Genomic DNA, 22,557 nt, shown 5'->3' with positions numbered 1-22,557 from the left:
CACAGGATTCAATTCTCGGGCTGACTCTTTTCTCTGTATATATCAATGATGTTGCTCTTGCTGTGGGCGATTCCCTGATCCACCTCTACGCAGACGACACCATTCTGTATACTTCCGGCCCTTCCTTGGACACTGTGCTATCTAACCTCCAAACGAGCTTCAACGCCATACAACACTCCTTCCGTGGCCTCCAACTGCTCTTAAACGCTAGTAAAACCAAATGCATGCTTTTCAACCGTTCGCTGCCTGCACCCGCACACCCGACTAGCATCACCACCCTGGATGGTTCCGACCTAGAATATGTGGACATCTATAAGTACCTAGGTGTCTGGCTAGACTGTAAACTCTCCTTCCAGACTCATATCAAACATCTCCAATCTAAAATCAAATCTAGAGTCGGCTTTCTATTCCGCAACAAAGCCTCCTTCACTCACGCCGCCAAACTTACCCTAGTAAAACTGACTATCCTACCGAACCTCGACTTCGAAATCAAATCAAATCAAATTCAAATCAAATCAAATTTTATTTGTCACATACGCATGGTTAGCAGATGTTAATGCGAGTGTAGCGAAATGCTTGTGCTTCTAGTTCCGACAATGCAGTAATAACAAGTAATCTAACTAACAATTCCAAAACTACTGTCTTGTACACAGTGTAAGGGGATAAAGAATATGTACATAAGGATATATGAATGAGTGATGGTACAGAGCAGCATAGGCAAGATACAGTAGATGGTATCGAGTACAGTATGTACAAATGAGATGAATATGTAAACAAAGTGGCATAGTTTAAAGTGGCTAGTGATACATGTATTACATAAGGATACAGTCGATGATATAGAGTACAGTATATACTTATGCATATGAGATGAATAATGTAGGGTAAGTAACATTATATAAGGTAGCATTGTTTAAAGTGGCTAGTGATATATTTACATCATTTCCCATCAATTCCCATTATTAAAGTGGCTGGAGTTGAGTCAGTGTCAGTGTGTTGGCAGCAGCCACTCAGTGTTAGTGGTGGCTGTTTAACAGTCTGATGGCCTTGAGATAGAAGCTGTTTTTCAGTCTCTCGGTCCCAGCTTTGATGCACCTGTACTGACCTCGCCTTCTGGATGATAGCGGGGTGAACAGGCAGTGGCTCGGGTGGTTGATGTCCTTGATGATCTTTATGGCCTTCCTGTGACATCGGGTGGTGTAGGTGTCCTGGAGGGCAGGTAGTTTGCCCCCGGTGATGCGTTGTGCAGACCTCACTACCCTCTGGAGAGCCTTACAGTTGAGGGCGGTGCAGTTGCCATACCAGGCGGTGATACAGCCCGCCAGGATGCTCTCGATTGTGCATCTGTAGAAGTTAGTGAGTGCTTTTGGTGACAAGCCGAATTTCTTCAGGCTCCTGAGGTTGAAGAGGCGCTGCTGCGCCTTCTTCACGATGCTGTCTGTGTGAGTGGACCAATTCAGTTTGTCTGTGATGTGTATGCCGAGGAACTTAAAACTTGCTACCCTCTCCACTACTGTTCCATCGATGTGGATAGGGGGGTGTTCCCTCTGCTGTTTCCTGAAGTCCACAATAATCTCCTTAGTTTTGTTGACGTTGAGTGTGAGGTTATTTTCCTGACACCACACTCCGAGGGCCCTCACCTCCTCCCTGTAGGCCGTCTCGTCGTTGTTGGTAATCAAGCCTACCACTGTTGTGTCGTCCGCAAACTTGATGATTGAGTTGGAGGCGTGCGTGGCCACGCAGTCGTGGGTAAACAGGGAGTACAGGAGAGGGCTCAGAACGCACCCTTGTGGGGCCCCAGTGTTGAGGATCAGCGGGGAGGAGATGTTGTTGCCTACCCTCACCACCTGGGGGCGGCCCGTCAGGAAGTCCAGTACCCAGTTGCACAGGGCGGGGTCGAGACCCAGGGTCTCGAGCTTGATGACGAGCTTGGAGGGTACTATGGTGTTGAATGCGGAGCTGTAGTCGATGAACAGCATTCTCACATAGGTATTCCTCTTGTCCAGATGGGTTAGGGCAGTGTGCAGTGTGGTTGAGATTGCATCGTCTGTGGACCTATTTGGGCGGTATGCAAATTGGAGTGGGTCTAGGGTGTCAGGTAGGGTGGAGGTGATATGGTCCTTGACTAGTCTCTCAAAGCACTTCATGATGACGGATGTGAGTGCTACGGGGCGGTAGTCGTTTAGCTCAGTTACCTTAGCTTTCTTGGGAACAGGAACAATGGTGGCCCTCTTGAAGCATGTGGGAACAGCAGACTGGTATAGGGATTGATTGAATATGTCCGTAAACACACCGGCCAGCTGGTCTGCGCATGCTCTGAGGGCGCGGCTGGGGATGCCGTCTGGGCCTGCAGCCTTGCGAGGGTTAACACGTTTAAATGTCTTACTCACCTCGGCTGCAGTGAAGGAGAGACCGCATGTTTTCGTTGCAGGCCGTGTCAGTGGCACTGTATTGTCCTCAAAGCGGGCAAAAAAGTTATTTAGTCTGCCTGGGAGCAAGACATCCTGGTCCGTGACTGGGCTGGATTTCTTCCTGTAGTCCGTGATTGACTGTAGACCCTGCCACATGCCTCTTGTGTCTGAGCCGTTGAATTGAGATTCTACTTTGTCTCTGTACTGGCGCTTAGCTTGTTTGATAGCCTTGCGGAGGGAATAGCTACACTGTTTGTATTCGGTCATGTTACCAGACACCTTGCCCTGATTAAAAGCAGTGGTTCGCGCTTTCAGTTTCACACGAATGCTGCCATCAATCCACGGTTTCTGGTTAGCGAATGCTTTAATCCTTGCTATGGGAACGACATCTTCAACGCACGTTCTAATGAACTCGCACACCGAATCAGCGTATTCGTCAATGTTGTTATCTGACGCAATACGAAACAATCTCCCAGTCCACGTGATGGAAGCAGTCTTGGAGTGTGGAGTCAGCTTGGTCGGACCAGCGTTGGACAGACCTCAGCGTGGGAGCCTCTTGTTTTAGTTTCTGTCTGTAGGCAGGGATCAACAAAATGGAGTCGTGGTCAGCTTTTCCGAAAGGGGGGCGGGGCAGGACCTTATATGCGTTGCGGAAGTTAGAGTAACAATGATCCAAGGTCTTTCCACCCCTGGTTGCGCAATCGATATGCTGATAAAATTTAGGGAGTCTTGTTTTCAGATTAGCCTTGTTAAAATCCCCAGCTACAATGAATGCAGCGTCAGGATAAATCGTTTCCAGTTTGCAGAGAGTTAAATAAAGTTCGTTCAGAGCCATCGATGTGTCTGCTTGGGGGGGGATATATACTGCTGTGATTATAATCGAAGAGAATTCTCTTGGTAGATAATGCGGTCTACATTTGATTGTGAGGAATTCTAAATCAGGTGAACAGAAGGATTTGAGTTCCTGTATGTTTCTTTCATCACACCATGTCACGTTGGCCATGAGGCATACGCCCCCGCCCCTCTTCTTACCAGAAAGATGTTTGTTTCTGTCAGCGCGATGCGTGGAGAAACCCGTTGGCTGCACCGCTTCGGATAGAGTCTCTCCAGTGAGCCATGTTTCAGTGAAGCAAAGGACGTTACAGTCTCTGATGTCCCTCTGGAATGCTACCCTTGCTCGGATTTCATCAACCTTGTTGTCAAGAGACTGGACATTGGCAAGAAGAATGCTAGGGAGTGGTGCACGGTGTGCCCGTCTCCGGAGTCTGACCAGAAGACCGCCTCGTTTCCCTCTCTTTCGGAGTCGTTTTTTTGGGTCGCTGCATAGGATCCACTCCGTTGTCCTGTTTGTAAGGCAGAACACAGGATCCGCTTCGCGAAAAACATATTATTGGTCGTACTGATGGTGAGTTGACGCTGATCTTATATTCAGTAGTTCTTCTCGACTGTATGTAATGAAACCTAAGATGACCTGGGGTACTAATGTAAGAAATAACACGTAAAAAAACAAAAAACTGCATAGTTTCCTAGGAACGCGAAGCGAGGCGTCCATCTGTGTCGGCGCCGGAAGTCAATCGGCGATGTCATCTACAAAATAGGTTCCCAATACTCTACTCAGCAAACTGGATGCAGTTTATCACAGTGCCATCCGTTTTGTTACTAAAGCACCTTATACCACCCACCACTGCGACCTGTATGCTCTAGTCGGCTGGCCCTCGCTACATATTCGTCGTCAGACCCACTGGCTCCAGGTCATCTGCAAGTCCATGCTAGGCAAAGCTCCGCCTTATCTCAGTTCACTGGTCACGATGGCAACACCCAACCATAGCACGCGCTCCAGCAGGTGTATCTCACTGATCATCCCTAAAGCCAATACCTCATTTGGCCGCCTTTCGTTCCAGTTCTCTGCTGCCCGTGACTGGAACGAATTGCAAAAATCGCAAAAGACTTATCTCCCTCACCAACTTCAAACATCTGCTATCTGAGCAGCTAACCGATCGCTGCAGCTGTACATATTCTATCGGTAAATAGCCCACCCAATTTACCTATCTCATCCCCATACTGTTTATATTTATTTACTTTTCTGCTATTTTGCACACCAGTATCTCTACCTGTACATGACCATCTGATAATTTATCACTCCAGTGTTAATCTGCAAAATTGTAATTATTTGCCTACCTCCTCATGCCTTTTGCACACAATGTATATAGACTCTCTTTTCTTATTTTTTACTGTGTTATTGACTTGTTAATTGTTTACTCCATGTGTAACTCTGTGTTGTCTGTTCACACTGCTATGCTTTATCTTGGCCAGGTCTCAGTTGTAAATGAGAACTTGTTCTCAACTAGCCTACCTGGTTAAATAAATTTGAAATAAAAAAATAAAATAAAAAATAGAGCGATTTGGCCATAATGACCATCGTTATGTTTGTAGGAAAAAGGGGGAGGCTTGCAAGCCGAAGAACACCATCCCAACCTTGAAGCACGGCGGTGGCAGCATCATGTTGTGGGGGTGCTTTGCTGCAGCAGGGACTGGTGCACTTCAGAAAATAGATGGCATCATGAGACAGGAAAATGATGTGGATATATTGAAGCAACATCTCAAGACAAGTTAAAGCTTGGTCGCAAATGGGTCTTCCAAATGGACAATGACCCCAAGCATACTTCCAAAGTTGTGGCAAAATGGCTTAAGGACAACAAAGTCAAGGTATTGGAGTGGCAATCACAAAGCCCTGACCTCAATTCTATAAGGTGTATGTAAACGTCCGACTTCAACTGTAGCTAACATTAGGTGATAACTGACAATGCAAAATGGTATTCTGAGAAAACATCACTAATTTACACACAGTTCATGCACGTAATGTTAGCTAGCTAGCCAGCCATCTAACGTCAGCTAACATCACACTTTAATTTGGGGTGTTTGTAATTTAGCTAGCTAGCTAGCCAGCTAAACAACGACAATAATCGCAATCTGTAGAGTAATAGCAATACAAACCGATTGCTAAACTAACGACCCTGGGACTGAACACCTCCATCTGCAACTGGATCCTGGGCATCCAGAAGGGCCGCCCGAGGTGGTAAGAGTAGGTAGCAAAACATCCTTGACGCTTATCCTCAACACGGGGTTCCCCCAGGGGTGCATGCTCTGTCCCCTCCTGTACTCCCTGTTCACTCATGACTGCACGGCCAGGCACGACTCCAACACCCTCATCAAGTTTGCAGATGACACAACAGTGGTAGTTCTGATCATCGACAACGATGAGACAGCATATAGGGAGGCGGTCAGAGACCTGGCCGTGTGGTGCCAAGACAACAACCTCTCCCTCAACGTGATCAAGACAAATTAGATGATTGTGGACTACAGGAAAAGGAGGACCGAGCACGCCCCCATTCTCATTGATGGGGCTGTAGTGGAGCAGGTTGAGAGCTTCAAGTTCATTGGTGTTCAAATCATGCTCCAAACACACTAAGACAGTCGTAATGAGGGCACGACAAAGCCTATTCCCCCTCAGTAGACTGAAAAGATTTGGCATGGGTCCTCAGATCCTCAAAAGGTTCTACAGCTGCACCATCGAGAGCATCCTGACTCATTGCATCACTGCCTGGTATGGCAATTGCTCGGCCTCCGACCGCAAGGCACTACAGAGGGTAGTGTGTACGGCCCAGACATTACTGGGGCCAAGCTTCCTGCCATGTAGGACCTCTATACCAGGCGGTGTCAGAGGAAGGCCTTTGTCAAAGACTCCATCCACCCTAGTCATAGACTGTTCTCTCTGCTACCGCACAGCAAGCTGTACCGGAGCGCCAAGTCTTGGCCCAAAATACTTCTTAACAGCTTCTACAGCTAATCAAAGGGCTACCCAGACCCCTCTTTTACGCTGCTGCTACTCTGTTTATTATCTATGCATAGTCACTTTAACTCAACCTACATGTACATATTACCTCAATTTCGTCGACTAACCGGTGCCCCCGCACATTGACTCTGTACCCCCTGTATATTGCCTCAATATTGTTATTTTACTGCTGCAGTATAACCACTTGTTACTTTTATTTATTATTTAAGTCTTCTTAAAGCATTGTTGGTTAAGGGCATTTCGCTCTGAGGTTTACACTTGTTGTATTCGTAGCATGTTGTAACGGCTTTCTTCTATCTCCTCCTCTGACGAAGAGGTGGAACAAGGATCGGACCAAAATGCAGCGTGGTTTGTTCGATACATCTTTAATGAAGACAAAAACACGAACTATACAAAAACAATAAACATAACGTGAAAACCGAAACAGCCTATCTTGTGCAAACGAACACAGTGACATGAACAATCACCCACGAAACACTCAAAGAATATGGCTGACTAAATATGGCTCCCAATCAGAGACAACGATAATCACCTGCCTCTGATTGAGAACCAATTCAGACAGCCATAGACTTTGCTAGAGAACCCCACTAAACCACAAACCCAATACCTAACAAAACCCCAGGACAAAACACACCACATACAAAAACCCATGCCACACCCTGGCCTGACCAAATAAATGAAGATAAACACAAAATACCTTGACCAGGGCGTGACAAGACGCCCCCCCCCTAAGGTGCGGACTCCCGGACGCACATCAAAACAATAGGGAGGGTCCGGGTGGGCGTCTGGACGTGGACCCCACTCTATCAATGTCTTAGTCCCTCCTCCTCGCGTCCCTGGATAGTCCACCCTCGCCGCCGACCATGGCCTAGTAGTCCTCACCCAGAACCCCACTGGACTGAGGGGCAGCTCGCGACTGAGGGACAGCTCGGGACTGAGGGGTAGCTCGGGACTGAGGGGTAGCTCGGGACTGAGGGGTAGCTCAGCACTGAGAGGAAGCTCAGCACTGAGAGGAAGCTCAGCACTGAGAGGAAGCTCAGGCAGGTAGTTGGATCCGGCAGATCCTGGCTGGCTGGTGGTTCTGGCAGATCCTGGCTGACTGGCGGATCTGGAAGAGTCTGGCTGACTGGCGGATCTGGAAGAGTCTGGCTGACTGGCGGGTCTGGAAGAGTCTGGTTGACCGGCGGATCTGGAAGAGTCTGGTTGACCGGCGGATCTGGAAGAGTCTGGTTGACCGGCGGATCTGGAAGAGTCTGGTTGACCGGCGGATCTGGAAGAGTCTGGTTGACCGGCGGATCTGGAAGAGTCTGGTTGACCGGCGGATCTGGAAGAGTCTGGTTGACCGGCGGATCTGGAAGAGTCTGGTTGACCGGCGGATCTGGAAGAGTCTGGTTGACCGGCGGATCTGGAAGAGTCTGGTTGACCGGCGGATCTGGAAGAGTCTGGTTGACCGGCAGATCTGGAAGAGTCTGGCTGACCGGCAGATCTGGAAGAGTCTGGCTGACCGGCAGATCTGGAAGAGTCTGGCTGACTGGCAGATCTGGAAGAGTCTGGCTGACTGGCAGTTCTGGCTGCTCCATGCTGACTGGCTGCTCCATGCTGACTGGCTGCTCCATGCTGACTGGCAGCTCTGGCTGCTCCATGCTGACTGGCTGCTCCATGCTGACTGGCGGCTCTGGCTGCTCCATGCTGACTGGCGGCTCTGGCTGCTCCATGCTGACTGGCGGCTCTGGCTGCTCCATGCTGACTGGCGGCCCTGGCTGCTCCATGCAGACTGGCGGCCCTGGCTGCTTCATGCAGACTGGCAGCTCTGGCGGCTCCATGCAGACTGGCAGCTCTGGCAGCTCCTTGCAGACTGGCAGCTCCTTGCAGACTGGCAGCTCTGGCGGCTCCTTGCAAACTGGCAGCTTTGGCGGCATCCTGCAGACTGGCAGCTCTGGCGGCTCCTTGCAGACTGGCAGCTCAATGCAGACTGGCAGCTCAATGCAGACTGGCAGCTCTATGCAGACTGGCAGCTCCATGCAGACTGGCAGCTCCATGCAGACTGGCAGCTCCATGCAGACTGGCAGCTCCATGCAGACTGGCAGCTCCTTGCAGACTGGCAGTTCTGAACAGGCGGGAGACTCCGGCAGCGCTGTAGAGGCGGAAGGCTCTGGCAGCGCTAAACAGGCCGGAGACTCCGGCAGCATTGAAGAGGAGGAAGGCTCTGGCAGCGCTGGACAGGCGAGGCGCACTGTAGGCCTGATGCGTGGTGCTGGCACTGGTGGTACTGGGCCGAGGACACGCACAGGAAGCCTGGTGCAGGGAGCTGCTACCGGAGGGCTGGGGTGTGGAGGTGGTACTGGATCGTGCAGGCGCACTGGAGCTCTTGAGCACCGAGCCTGCCCAACCATACCCGGTTGAATGGTCCCGGTCGCCCTGCCAGTGCGGCGAGGTGGAATAGCCCGCACTGGGCTATGCAGGCGAACCGGAGACACCGTGCGCAAAGCTGGTGCCATGTAAGCCGGCCCAAGGAGACGCACTGGGGACCAGATGCGTAGAGCCGGCTTCATGGCACTTGGCTCGACGCTCACTCTAGCCCGGCCGATACGCGGAGCTGGAATGTATCGCACCGGGCTATGCACCCGCACTGGAGACACCGTGCGCACCACAGCATAACACTGTGCCTGCCCGGTCTCTCTAGCCCCCCGGTAAGCACAGGGAGTTTGCGCAGGTCTCCTACCTGGCGTAGCCATACTCCCTGTTAGCCCCCCCCCAAATACATTTTTGGGGCTGACTCCCGGGCTTTTTCTCCTGCTGCACCTTTGGGCGGCTACACTCCCCTGGTTTAGCCCAGGGTCCTCTCCTGTCGAGGATTTTCTCCCATGTCCAGAAATCCTTATTACGCAACTCCTGCCTGCTACTGTTGTTGCCTGTTACCACGCCGCTTGGTCCAGTTGTGGTGGGTGATTCTGTAACGGCTTTCTTCTATCTCCTCCTCTGAAGAAGAGGTGGAACAAGGATCGGACCAAAATGCAGCGTGTAGATTGCGATCCATGTTTAATGAACAAACGTAAACATGAATTAATACAAACACTACAAAACAAAAGAACGTAATGAACGAAACGAAAACCGAAACAGCCTATACTTGTGTAAACTAACAAAGACAGGAACAAGGACACTAAGGACACTCAAAGAATATGGCTGACTAAATATGGCTCCCAATCAGAGACAACGATAATCACCTGCCTCTGATTGAGAACCAATTCAGACAGCCATAGACTTTGCTAGAGAACCCCACTAAACCACAAACCCAATACCTAACAAAACCCCAGGACAAAACACACCACATACAAAAACCCATGCCACACCCTGGCCTGACCAAATAAATGAAGATAAACACAAAATACCTCGACCAGGGCGTGACACGTGATAAATCCGATTTGATATTTAGATATATCTGAATGTCTAACATCTGTTTGTTGCTACAGAGCCCTGTACAGATTGTGTAAATATATTCTGTGAATCCATATAGGCAGACAAGGATTGAGGATTGATTGAAAATATCCATATTTATTTTATAGTCCTTTATAGGGCACACTGGCAAAGGTGTTTGGCATGGTGGGCTGTGGAAGATGAGTGCTTGTGGTGAATGGTCTTGTCCCGTCTGCGGTGTACGGCCAGCTGGATAAGACTGCAGGAAGTGGTTTAGGGTTCGTAGACCTTAACCACCTGTGAACTTGAACTTGTTATAACTTGTTAAAGACACCTGTCCACAACCTCAAACAGTCACACTCCAAACTCCACTATGGGCAAGACCAAAGAGCTGTCAAAGGACACCAGAAACAAAATTGTAGACCTGCACCAGGCTGGGAAGACTGAATGTGCAATAGGTAAGCAGCTTGGTTTGAAGAAATCAACTGTGGGATCAATTATTAGGAAATGGAAGACATACAAAACCACTGATAATCTCCCACGATCTGGGGCTCCACGCAAGATCTCACCCCGTGGGGTCAAAATGATCACAAGAACGGTGAGCAAAAATCCCAGAACCACACGGGGGGACCTAGTGAATGACCTGCAGAGAGCTGGGACCAAAGTAACAAAGCCTACCATCAGTAACACACTACGCCGCCAGGGACTCAAATCCTGCAGTGCCAGATGTGTCCCCCTCTGTCATTGCCAACAAAGGGTATATAACAAAGTATTGAGGTAAACTTTTGTTATTGACCAAATACTTATTTTCCACCATAATTTGCAAATAAATTCATTAAAAATCTTACAATGTGATTTCAGGATTTTTTTCTCATTTTGTCTGTCATAGTTAAAGATTACCTATGATGAAAATTACAGGCCTCTCTCATCTTTTTAAGTGGGAGAACTTGCACAATTGGTGGCTGACTAAACACTTTTTTGCCCCACTGTATCTTTGTGCTTGTCTCCACACCCCATCAGGTGTCTCCCATCTCCCCTCGTTACCCCATGTGTATTTATACCTGTGTTCTCTGTCTGTTGCCAGTTTGTTTTGTTTGTCAAGCCTACCAGTGGTTTTCCCCTTGCTCCTATCTGTTTCTAGTTCCTGTTTTCTAGTTTTGACCATTCTACCTGCCCTGAGCCTGCCTGCCGTCCTGTACCATGTCCTACCACACTGGATTATTGACCTCTGTCTGCCCTGATCCTGAGACTGCCTGCCGTTCTGTACCTTTTGGATTCTGATCTGGATTACTGAACTCTGCCTGCCCTTGACCTGTTGTTTGCCGGCCCCCTGTTCTAGTAATACACTTTTGTTACTTTGACACTGTCTGCATCTTGGTCTTCCCTAAAAGGTGATACCACCAACTGTTTTGACCTCTTGCAGAATATTTACTTGTGCTGCACGTCTCCTGGAGATGTGGTTGAGTTGTTATAGACATGGTTGAGTTGTTTGTGGAAGGGACGAACATCAACATGCCTTTGTTGGTAAAGGTGTCAACTGATTGGTGTTTAGAGACAGACTAGTGTATTGTTAAGGGACAATGATGGACATTGGGAGCTGCGTTTGAGAAGAAAGATCAGTCAACAAAGTGAATGGGCTGGGGGGCTGCAAAAGGCGTGGAAGTCTTTGGAGGGCAGTTCTTTCACAGTATGTATTGTTGTGTATGGTATATAGAGGAGAAATGGTACCTTTCAATTGTTCTCATACACAACAATACATTTACTGTCTCTAAGCATAACCAAAACACCACAACAATCTGCAAAGAGAATGAGGTGGTTGTGTCATTACTGTTGTAGTCTTGATTGTATACCTTTTCAGTGTCCCTTGCTCATTTTTGTCCCAAAATCATGTTGTGCCCCATAACAGCTGAGAATCAACAAACCAACCATAGACAATTTATACACATTCAGCATTACTACCAACACACAGAGAGTGAGTTAGCTATATTGACAATTCTATTTTTAGTAACAGAGTGTTTTCCAGAAAAGTGTGAAATAGATTGCTACCTGATTGAGTTACTATTATTTGCTAACATTAGTCAAAGATAGAATGAACAGACAAGCATGTTTACTCTGCTGAAGGTATGGTGTATGGTGGTGACCTACCATGTCATAGGCAAAATGTATTAAAAGTGTATATCCAAAAGATAGCTAGCTATATGATTTAGCTGATGGCTTTCAGAGTTCAATACAGAACTGTAACTTTTGCTATCTAATTTACCTCGACCAGCTAATGTTATGTTACCAATAATCGACAAGCTTACGTTTTGTTGTGAAGTGAGAAAACGATGGTATCGCAGCACTTGTCAGCTGTTGTCTAAATGGATTCCCCATCCATTCAGTAGGAAAATTCCTCTGATAATATTTGGTCACCGTAAGCATCATTCTTGATATCTGCAAACCACTGGCAACATCAGTCTTACCATAAAATAAAACAAATATTTTATTAAATTAAAGTAATGTGAATAAGTGATAAGCAGTAATGGGCAGTAACTACCATCACGTGACTTTTATTAATTGTTTTATGCAGTGTTACAGCATTAAACCCACATAATGCATAGTGCATTTAATGTAGATAAGGCATACTTTTATGACTACTGAATACCAACTATCAATCACTTAGATTAAATAATTTCAGGCACTGCTTTCTAATCCCTCTCGATGTGCGTGTTCTCTCTTCTCTCCACGTCTGCTCCGTACAGAATGAAATGTGTAACAACACAGTGGCTCTTAAATGTATTTGTGTCACAGAAATGTAACACAAGCAAAATCATACACAATTACTAATGACATTTCTATATTGTTTTGTCTTTCTAAGGTCCTGTGGAAAACATAATAATCTACTTAAAGAAGACGAGTGCTGTTGCTCGTAGGAGCGTATCAAGACTGGTAAGACCAGAGACAGATGAGCTGGGGTAGTTATTGACCTGGATCATTGATAGCCAGCAAATGGGGGACCGTTCCAATCCTCGCAAATCATGTTAAACACTACTTGTTGACCTGGATCATTGATAGCCAGCAACCCCTGGAAGGTGTCCCCCATGATGACCATTTGGACAGTTCAGATGGGGGACCGTTCCAATCCTTATTTGGTTGGACAAATTTATTCATGCGTCATGGGGCGGCAGGGTAGCCTAGTGGTTAGAGCGTTGGACTAGTAACCGGAAGGTTGCGAGTTCAAACCCCCGAGCTGGCAAGGTACAAATCTGTCGTTCTGCCCCTGAACAGGCAGTTAACCCACTGTTCCCAGGCCGTCATTGAAAATAAGAATTTGTTCTTAACTGACTTGCCTGGTTAAATAAAGGTAAAATAAAAAAAAAATAAATAAATAAATCCCCAGACTGCAGGGAATATATATGGTTGTCAATCATCTCTTGCACTCCCATAATAAAAAGTATGTGATTTAACTCAACTTGAAGAAATAATGTTCTCTATTGCAGCAATGTAATCATTTTCTAGAGGTAGATGATCACCATAGCTTGGAGGGAACATGTCTTAACAGGATGAACGTTGTGTCTCAAATCATGTCCTTTCGTTTCTTGTCATCCTTATCCAATATGCTTGAAAATATGAAGAGTGGTACTCAGTGATGTGTTGTGTTGGATTTGCCCCAAATAACTATTTGTATTCAGGACATAGTTCATTTGTTTGCCAATTTGTTTGCGGTATTACTTTTGTCTCTTATTGCAAACAGGATTCAAATTTAGGAATATTTGTATTCTGTACACGCTTCCTTCTTTTCACTCTGTTATTTATTTAGTATGGTGGAGTAACTACAATTTTGTTGATCCATCCTCAGTTTCCTCCTATCACAGCCATTGAAAGTTTGTAACTGTTTTAAAGTCACCATTGGTCTCATGGTGAAATCCCTGAGTTGTTTCGTTACTCTACGGCAACTGAGTTAGGAATGGGAAGGAAAGGGGGATACCTAGTCAGTTGTACAACTGAATGCATTCAACTGAAATGTGTCTTCCACATTTAAGGATGCCTGTATCTTTGCAGTGACTGGGTGTATTGATACACCATCCAAAGTGTAATTATTAATTACACCAAGCTCAAAGGGAACACAGGTGGGAAAAGTCTACCTAAGTAGGATTCTCAGAGATAACGAACGACACCTGCCTCTGATTGAGAACCATACTAGGCCAAACACAGAGAAAATATAACATAGAAAAAAGAACATAGACAACCCACCCCAACTCACGCCTTGACCAACCTAACACAAAGACATAAAAAGGAAACTAAGGTCAGAAAGTGACAGTACCCCCCCCCCCCCCCCCAAGGTGAAGACTTTGGACGCAAAACCTGAACCTATAGGGGAGGGTCTGGGTGGGCGTCTGTACGCGGTGGTGGCTCTGCCGCGGGACGTGGACCCCACTCCATCAGTCTTTGCCCGCTTAAGTGGCGCCTTTGGAGCGGCGACCCTCGCCGCCCACCTCGGACTGGGGACCCTTGCAGCGGGCCCCGAATGGACGGGAGATTCCGGCAGCACCGGACAGGCGGGAGATTCCGGCAGCGCCGGCGTGAAGGGCCGTTTGTCGTTCGTGACGGGTGGCTCTGGCAGCTCCTGACTGACGGGCGGCTCTGGCTGCTCCTGACTGACGGGCGGCTCTGGCAGCTCCTGACTGACGGGCGACTCTGGCAGCTCCTGACTGACGGGCGGCTCTGGCAGCTCAGGACAGAAGGGCGGCTCTGGCAGCTCAGGACAGACGGGCGGCTCTGGCAGCTCTGGACAGGAAGGAGACTCTGGAAGCGCTGGGCAGGCGGGAGCACCTGGAAGCGCTGGACAAGAGGGAGCACCCGGAGGGAGGAGACAGAGAGACAGCCTGGTGCGTGGAGGAAGCACCGGATGGACCGGACCGTGGAGGCGCACTGGAGGTCTCGAGCACCGAGCCTGTACAACCTGTCCTGGCTGGATACTCCCCGTAGCCCGGCCAGTGCGGCGAGGTGGAACAGACCGCACTGGGCTGTGCTGGTGAACCGGGGACACCGTACGTAGGGCTGGTGCCATATACCCCGGGCCGAGGAGACGCACTGGAGATCAGATGCGCTGAGCCTGCTTCATAGCACCTGGCTTGATGACCACTCTAGCCCGGCCGATACGAGGTGCTGCGATGTAGTGCACCGGGCTATGCCTGCGCACTGGGGACACTGTGCGCCTCACGGCATAACATGGTGCCTGCCCGGTCCACCTCTCTCCACGGTAAGCACGGGGAGTTGGCTCAGGTCTCCTACCTGACTTAGCCACACTCCCTGTGTGCCTCCCCCCAATAAGGTTTTGGGGCTGCCTCTCGTCCCTGTTGCGCTGCCGTGCTAGCTCCTCATAATGCCACCTCTCGGCTTTGGCTGCCTCCAGCTCTTCCCGGGGGCGGCGATATTCCCCAGCCTGTGCCCAGGGTCCCTTTCCGTCCAAAATCTCCTCCTATGTCCAGGAGTCCAGAACCCTCTGCTCCTGATTACCACGCTGCTTGGTCCGGTTGGGGTGGGTGATTCTATAACGGTTGTCTTCGTTGTCTGACGAGTATGAAATATCGGACCAATGCACAGCGTGGTACGTGTTCATGATGTTTTATTTACTGAACACTGAAATACAAAATAACAACGTGAAAAAACCAAAACAGTCCTGTAAGATGCAGAAAACACTAAACAGAAAATAATCACCCACAAAACACAGGTGGGAAAAGGCTACCTAAGTATGATTCTCAATCAGAGACAACGAACGACACCTGCCTCTGATTGAGAACCATACTAGGCCAAACACGGAGAAAATATAACATAGAAAAAAGAACATAGACAACCCACCCCACCCCAACTCCCCCCCTGACCAACCTAACATAAAGACATAAAAAATAAACTAAGGTCAGAACGTGACAGCCTAGGAACAGTGGGTTAACTGCCTTGTTCAGGGGCAGAACAACAGATTTTTACCTTTACCTTGTCAGCTCTGGGATTTGTTCTAGCAACCTTTCGGTTACTGGCCCAACACTAACCACTAGGCTACCTGCTGCCCCAGGTTGAATACTTATTAACTGAAGACATTTCAGCTTTTAATTTTTTATTAATTTGTACAAATCTCTAAAAACATAATTCCACCTTGACGTTATGGGGTAGCCAGTGTGTAGCCAGTGACACGAAATCTGAATTGAATCAATTTTAAATTCGGGCTATAACAACAACATTTGGAAAAAGTGAAGGGGTGTGAATACTTTCTGAGGGCACCGTATATAATACATATGTGGGCGGCAGGGTAGCCTAGTGGTTAGAGCGTTGGACTAGTAACCGGAAGGTTGCGAGTTCAAACCCCCGAGCTGACAAGGTACAAATCTGTCGTTCTGCCCCTGAACAGGCAGTTAACCCACAGTTCCTAGGCCGTCATTGAAAATAAGAATTTGTTCTTAACTGACTTGCCTAGTTAAATAAAGGTAAAATAAAAAAATAAAAAAATATGTAATAAGTATTTTTCTTTTGACACTGCTTGATGATCCTCAGCCATTGTGGTCATTACATTACAATTTGTGTCTGATATTGATTACATCATTCCTGTTGATCATTAACATGAATGGCAGTTACCATAACAAAGGAGTAAGGCTCTGCTGTTCTTTTTTACTGCCGAGTGCCTATTGTGCATTTAGGTTTGCTGGCGAATTACTGCCCAACTCGAGGAAGAGGTAGCCTATTGCTTCTTTTATCAGCAACACCCCTCTCCTCTTTCATTCATCGCTCATGCTAATTTAGCCTGTAATTTCCCATGTCCCGAGCCCCTTTTACTGGCTCGGGTGCCTTTCCTAAGCCTGTGTAGTTGAAGGATTATGTATGATATGGTAATGTTGCTAATGGAAAGGTTGGCACAGGAATGTGAGCTGGTGGTTTTTTTTGTGAGAAGGACACAGGTGCCCTTGCAGAGAGATGTGACGTGAGCGGACTATGAATTTGCCAGGTGGCAGAGGAAGAGAGGAGGGAGCCTACAGAGAGACAATGCTTATGTACACCAGTGAGTCCGGGTGACACAATGAACGGTTCATCGGTAGAATTTACAGTAAGACGTTTGCCAGATGCTTATGTGCCTCAGTTATTACTTCAGTTTGCTCTGTGATTTAAATACATTGGAAATGAATCTAGAAAAGGAACAAAGAGACTATGCAAATGGTACTAGTGTTTCTAGAGGTTCCCTGGAAATTACTATTGAGCGGAGCCAACCCCCCTCCCCTCACACACACAGACTCTCTCTCACATAGATACACAAAGACACACACACTCACACACACGCAGGATACCTCACTCTATAGTCTACAAGATTTATAGACGTAGTGATTGGCTTCGTTGCCCCCCACCCCTTCCCCCCTTCACCATTCTGCGGCATTGCCATTTGCAGTGGTTGATGAGGGCCCCCTCCCACTCAAACATGGCCGTTTGAGGGAAGAGGGGTGGATGAGATGGGGTGTACGGCACACACTATCAGATCAGTCCTCTCCTCCTCCACTCACCGCAACCACACACCTTTTCAGCCATCGCTCAAGGTCACCCCACTTTCTCTCCAATGAAACGCACAAACCAGTTTGTAATTTTTCACGGAAAAAGAAAGTGAATGGGTCGCTATGCTTTATAGTGCTGCGTCAAAAGAGGCGGAGTGTGGAAGAAAATAATTTTTTTTCGGGGACAGGCATTGTGGGGGGTGGTTGGGGAATGACGTGCTAGGGAGGAGACTGCCGATTGGCCAGGGCAGGTGTCAGTCGCCACGCTGCTGCAGACGGACAGGCCACTCGATGAATATGGATGAGAGCAGTGAAAAGGGTGATGCGGCAGGGAAGACCCCCCCCTTCAAACCGGTGCAGGCTTGAACAATGCGTGGCGTCTTTCACTGAAAATACTGAGAGCCTGCATTAGCATTTTCTCATACAATTGAGGCTCTGGCCAGCTGCAGGCATGGCTTGGATGTTGCGGTGAAATCTTTTTTTTGCACCCACTGATGTATTAGACCTCTGTGAAAAAGGTTGACTGGCCGCATTCCTCAACGCCACCATTGCACCTATGACTAGCCTAACGTTAAGGTACCCTTACAAGATTGTACCCCGGTATTGATGGCGATCTGACAGAGGATTTTACCAGCAGATCTCAGAATGGGTAAGAGCCAAACTGTTTTTGTCATGACTTGTTGAATTCATTTATCACACTCAACTCTTAATACTTGACTACGTAAAATATATTCTGCTCATTATTGCCCATTTTGATCCATCGTTCTTGCTGCCTGTCAGCGCCAGGTTGGTCCATTGACATGCAGAGTGGGTATTTGGAGGGAGTGGGGGGTGGTCACAAGGCATTTCCTCCTGAGTGACTTGAGTGACTTCACTAAACACGTTTGGCTGAGTGTCCGTGTCTCTCCTTCAAGCCATCCCTCCAGTATTGGATGCATGGGGTTTGAACTCAACAGCCCCGACTGGCTTAGTTTCCCAACCTGCCCCATACTGCTCCCATTCCCCTGACGGATTGCAGCAACAGATTGCCATGTTTACTCTACTACATGACGCCATTGAAACCTGTTAGTGTGATTTTTCAGACGCTAGGACGAAACTAATTATTGACAAACGACTGTAAACGCTGCCTGTGAGGGCAATGGAGTGAATCTCAATGGCATGCTCTCCCCTGCTGGGTTCACCCTGGTTTTAAGACACATAGAAACGGGAACTTGTACACCCCTGCCAACACAGGTCTAATAGAGGACATTTCCATTCCTATTGTTCAGTTTATCCTGTGTGGAGAGTTGTAATAACATATGTCCTCTGACTGACAGTAGAAAAGTCTGTACTTCCATGAAGACAATGTCAATGTCTAAGCCATGGTTTTTACTTTTTCATCAAGGTCATCTATTATTATTTTTTTCCTGGAAGGGAAAACTTTTTTTCTCTGAAAGGGGAAGATTAATGGAGTAGAAAGCAGAAATCCAAGCAGAAAAAGTGCCTTGGCTAAAGGAGTATGGTTTGTGTCAGATTGTCATAATGGTTTCTCTCCGATTGATAGAGGACTAATGGATGTTTTCAGAAAGGCTCTATCATTCATCGGTGTGATTTACAATATAAATGTGTTGACGGACTAGACATGTGAAGATGGTGTGTATTTTCATATAAATGTTGGTTCTAGTAGTCTAATGTGTGACCAGTAAGGAAGGTCCTTTAGTCTGAGTTAACATAATTGACTTTGGATTTTAGATATCAACGTGTCATGACTTTATTGAGAGACCTATCAAAATCCAAATGGAACATGCGGGGCATGTTAAAATAATCAGTAGAGAGGTGACACGTAGAGTGACTGAAATCCCTAGATGTCACAGTGCCACATTCATTGTGATCAGGATCTAATGAGCCCATTTAAGAGGCAAACAGAAGGTCAGTCTTAGAACAGTGACATCGATGTGTGCAGACCTCCATCCATCTGTCTTCCCTGGACGAGCCTGCAGATCCATCCCCCTGCATGAAGCTATACAACGACGACACAGGCAAACACGCATCTTGGCGTTGTCAACCAAAATCACCATTAAAACGAACAACTACGGTTTGATATCGTCATTATCTTTTTTTGTGCTGGTCTGTATTAAAAAAACGTTTGTATACTGATATAAACAGTTCTTTGAATGTACGTTCTTGCCAGAGTGACGTCACCCTTGCTGATGAAGCATTGAAGAAGTCCCAAATTGAAGTCATTCATTGAAAATGAATGTTAAAACTAGTAGTTGATATCTGAAAACCATACTAGATACTTTTTGGGTCCTACCAGCACAGATGTTTGAAGAATTATTTAGGCTATTATTATCTAATTGATTTCTGGGGTGACATTGAGTAGTAATTTTTCTCACAGGTTCATATATTGATCGCATGTCTGTCTCCCATGTTGATTACTTATGTCTGGAATAGCACAACCAGGTGTTGGTTGGTACAGAGACGGAAGAGGAAGTGAGACATCCCAGTCGCAATTTTTTTCTGGTTAATCTACAGTTAATGAACTAAGCTGACCAGACCCAGCTGCTATTGCATTGGTATCTATGGGACAGCCACCCCTTAAGCAGACTTGTACTTTGACCAATCCACCATCTTTGGGTTGGTATTCGCAGTCCAATCCCAACATTGGATTGATTGCTCTACCCAATTGCTACCCAATCTGGATTTGTTTGGAGTGACACACACTGCTCACCTGGGTGATGATTAAATCTTCTTGATTAGCCAGTATGTGGAGTGGAACATTCTCGATTAAAAGGATGAAGAACAGAAGGTTTGATCGGTGAATTCTTTGAGCTGACATGATATCAATCACTGACTGATACAAGACAGTGTTGTAAGCCACTGAACCCCCTTTTTAACGGGGGGAGATTGAGTCTGTCTTTTTGGCAGGGATTTTGTTTCCTTATGCTAGCATCTCTAACAGTTATTACTCTGGATCACAATGGGTTGGATTTCATGCACCGCAAGCATATGATTTATATGTTTCGACATAGTCCTGTGTGAGTAATATTCTGAGTAATGTTAATACATCCTGTAATTTTCACCATTCCGATGATATTTATGCTCCCCTTTGTCTCTCGGGTTTGAGATAAAAATTTTTAAAAAAGTTTACATTGTAGGTCTTGGCTTGGTTTGAACCATGAATTAGATATTTTGTCAGAAGATTCTGATAAAGGATACTAAAACTCCTTGAAAACAGTTAAAATTAGACCTCTGCAAACTGGAAAGGAGGTCAGCATTTACTCCACAGGAAATCTGGGACAGAACACAGAACGTGTCACCAAACTCTGATGAAATATGGGACTAGAGGCTACAAAAGAATCACACTCTGAAATGAAAAATACCTCTAGATACCTTCCTACCAAAGTGTCAGTCTGACAAGAATATATGTGGCTCGCTACCTATTCAACTGTTTGCATCTGATCTGACACTTACATGTTCTTATTGAGAATTATTGAATGGAGCCAGAGTGAATGGAGCCAGAGGCATGTATCAGCTGAGGTGGCTGGGTTACTTGCAGTATGGTGTATATGTGTGTAGACTACAGCTTCTTTACTAGCTCTGACCCTCTCCTGTCTGTTTGTCTCTCTCTCTCTATGTCCTTCCAGAGGAGGGTGAGTACTTCCTGAAGGTGCTGATCCCCAGCTATGCGGCCGGCTCCATAATTGGCAAGGGCGGCCAGACCATCGTACAGCTGCAGAAAGAGACGGGCGCCACCATCAAGCTGTCCAAATCCAAAGACTTCTACCCAGGTAATTGGATCCCACTTTGTCCCTGATCAAATTATCCAAATATAAAGGCGTACACCCAAGTAAGAGCCCCCAAAATCATCGGACTCTCTCAATTCAAGATCAGTACAAGATGTTATTTGTTGGTTACGCTGGAATTTGAATTCCAACTGGGGAGCCCAATGAGTTTGATCCAGCCTTCAAAATGCACAGTATTTTTACCCAGACAAAAGACCTATTCAGATGCTACAGCTGCTTCTGACTCAGGAATAGCATTTATAGATACAAGCAATTGCTCTTTCAATTTGGCTGTGCTCTTAGCAGGGAGCTGATCCAATTTCTGTGAAAAGTCTGTAGTCCCCAGAAGTACTATCATTCTTCATTCTGCTACAATGCAAAGACTGCATTTAATCAATTCCCCGCTTAGCTGCCTGGCTGCCATTTTACTCCAAGATGGAGAGAGCACATTATCCAATGTCGAGGACATGTAAGGTACACTGGAAGCAGTAGTCGCCCATAAGGGCCTTGTTCTTAAAAACATGTCAACATGGAAAAAGATGCTCATGTTTTCCCAATGACCCCACACTGATGGAGGTCACTGCACTCTCTGGTTGGTGCTGAAACATCTTGTCTTCGGAGCAGGAAATGTGAGAGCCGCAGTAAAGTGTATGCGTTTGTCCTTCATGGCTGAGGAAGCTTCAACCTTCTGGAAAATAACAGGTGTCGGGCGGCTCGCTGTTGATTAAGATTAAGATTACTTTATTAGCCAATTGCACACAAATTTGACTTCCGCTTTTAATCCAACCCATCCGAAAGACACACATACAGGTTTTTGGAGAGGTGCAAGGGGCTGCCACTCTGGGCACCTGTTGTTGTGGGGGGTTATGTGCCTTGCTCAATGGCACAACAGCAGGTAATGGCATCTAGGAATTGATACCAGCAACCTTCCAGTTGCCAGGTCACTTTCAGACAGATTTTTTCTTGTCGGACACTGGATTAGAACTGGCAACGCTCCAGTTGCTGGCTCACCTCTAACTGATTGAACAAAAATGGCAATATGGCTCAAATATGGGCTATGTTCTGACACGCGGAAGTTGTGATATACTGCACTTGGACTAAACCTTGGCAAAATATTAGGTCACACTTTATTTGGATAGTCCATCTGTAGATGCTCTACAGGTTGTCATACTCTCAACAAACGATCTGTTGATAAGCAACTGCTTGCTACGGTTAGGTTTAGAATAAGGGTTAGGGTTAAGTTTAGGGTTAGGATAAGGGTTAAGGTTAGTGTTAGTTAAATTAAATGTTACTGATAGTCTGTAGAGCATCTACAGATTGACTATCCATATATAAAGTGTTACCAATAATTATTGAACCTCGGCAAAGAATAGAAGTACAATAATATTTCCCTTTTAGGGTATCTCCTGTTCCCACTACTGCACTATCTGAAAAACTGGATTCATCGATCGTCACCATGACACGCTGAAAATGAACTATAGTAATGGCTTACTTTTGCATACAATGTAGCAGCACTCCTTTGTAGTGTTGTCACGATATCAGAATTTTGACTTTGATATCGATACCAGGGTCAGCATCACAATGCTCGATACCAAAACTATAGCAAA

The 22,557-nt window shown here is 46.7% G+C and overlaps 1 protein-coding gene across 2 annotated transcripts in view; it reads left to right on the top strand.

The window, feature by feature from the left end:
- Nucleotides 1-22,557, top strand: part of LOC139423248 (RNA-binding protein Nova-1-like) — a 62,234-nt gene that overhangs the window by 15,949 nt on the left and 23,728 nt on the right. The window contains exons 1-2 of one of the 2 annotated variants that reach the window (XM_071175056.1): nt 17,572-17,835; nt 20,813-20,956. In XM_071175056.1, coding sequence (XP_071031157.1) covers nt 17,832-17,835; nt 20,813-20,956 — 148 coding nt within the window. In that variant the 5' untranslated portion in view covers nt 17,572-17,831. Of the gene's footprint in view, nt 1-17,571; nt 17,836-20,812; nt 20,957-22,557 lie in introns of those variants that run through there. The other variant, XM_071175055.1, reaches the window with a different exon arrangement.

This window comes from Oncorhynchus clarkii, chromosome 12 (assembly GCF_045791955.1).
Source record: "Oncorhynchus clarkii lewisi isolate Uvic-CL-2024 chromosome 12, UVic_Ocla_1.0, whole genome shotgun sequence".
Lineage (NCBI taxonomy): Eukaryota > Metazoa > Chordata > Actinopteri > Salmoniformes > Salmonidae > Oncorhynchus > Oncorhynchus clarkii.
Note: the sequence above shows the minus strand (reverse complement) of the source record. Positions and strands in the feature narration are given on the sequence as shown.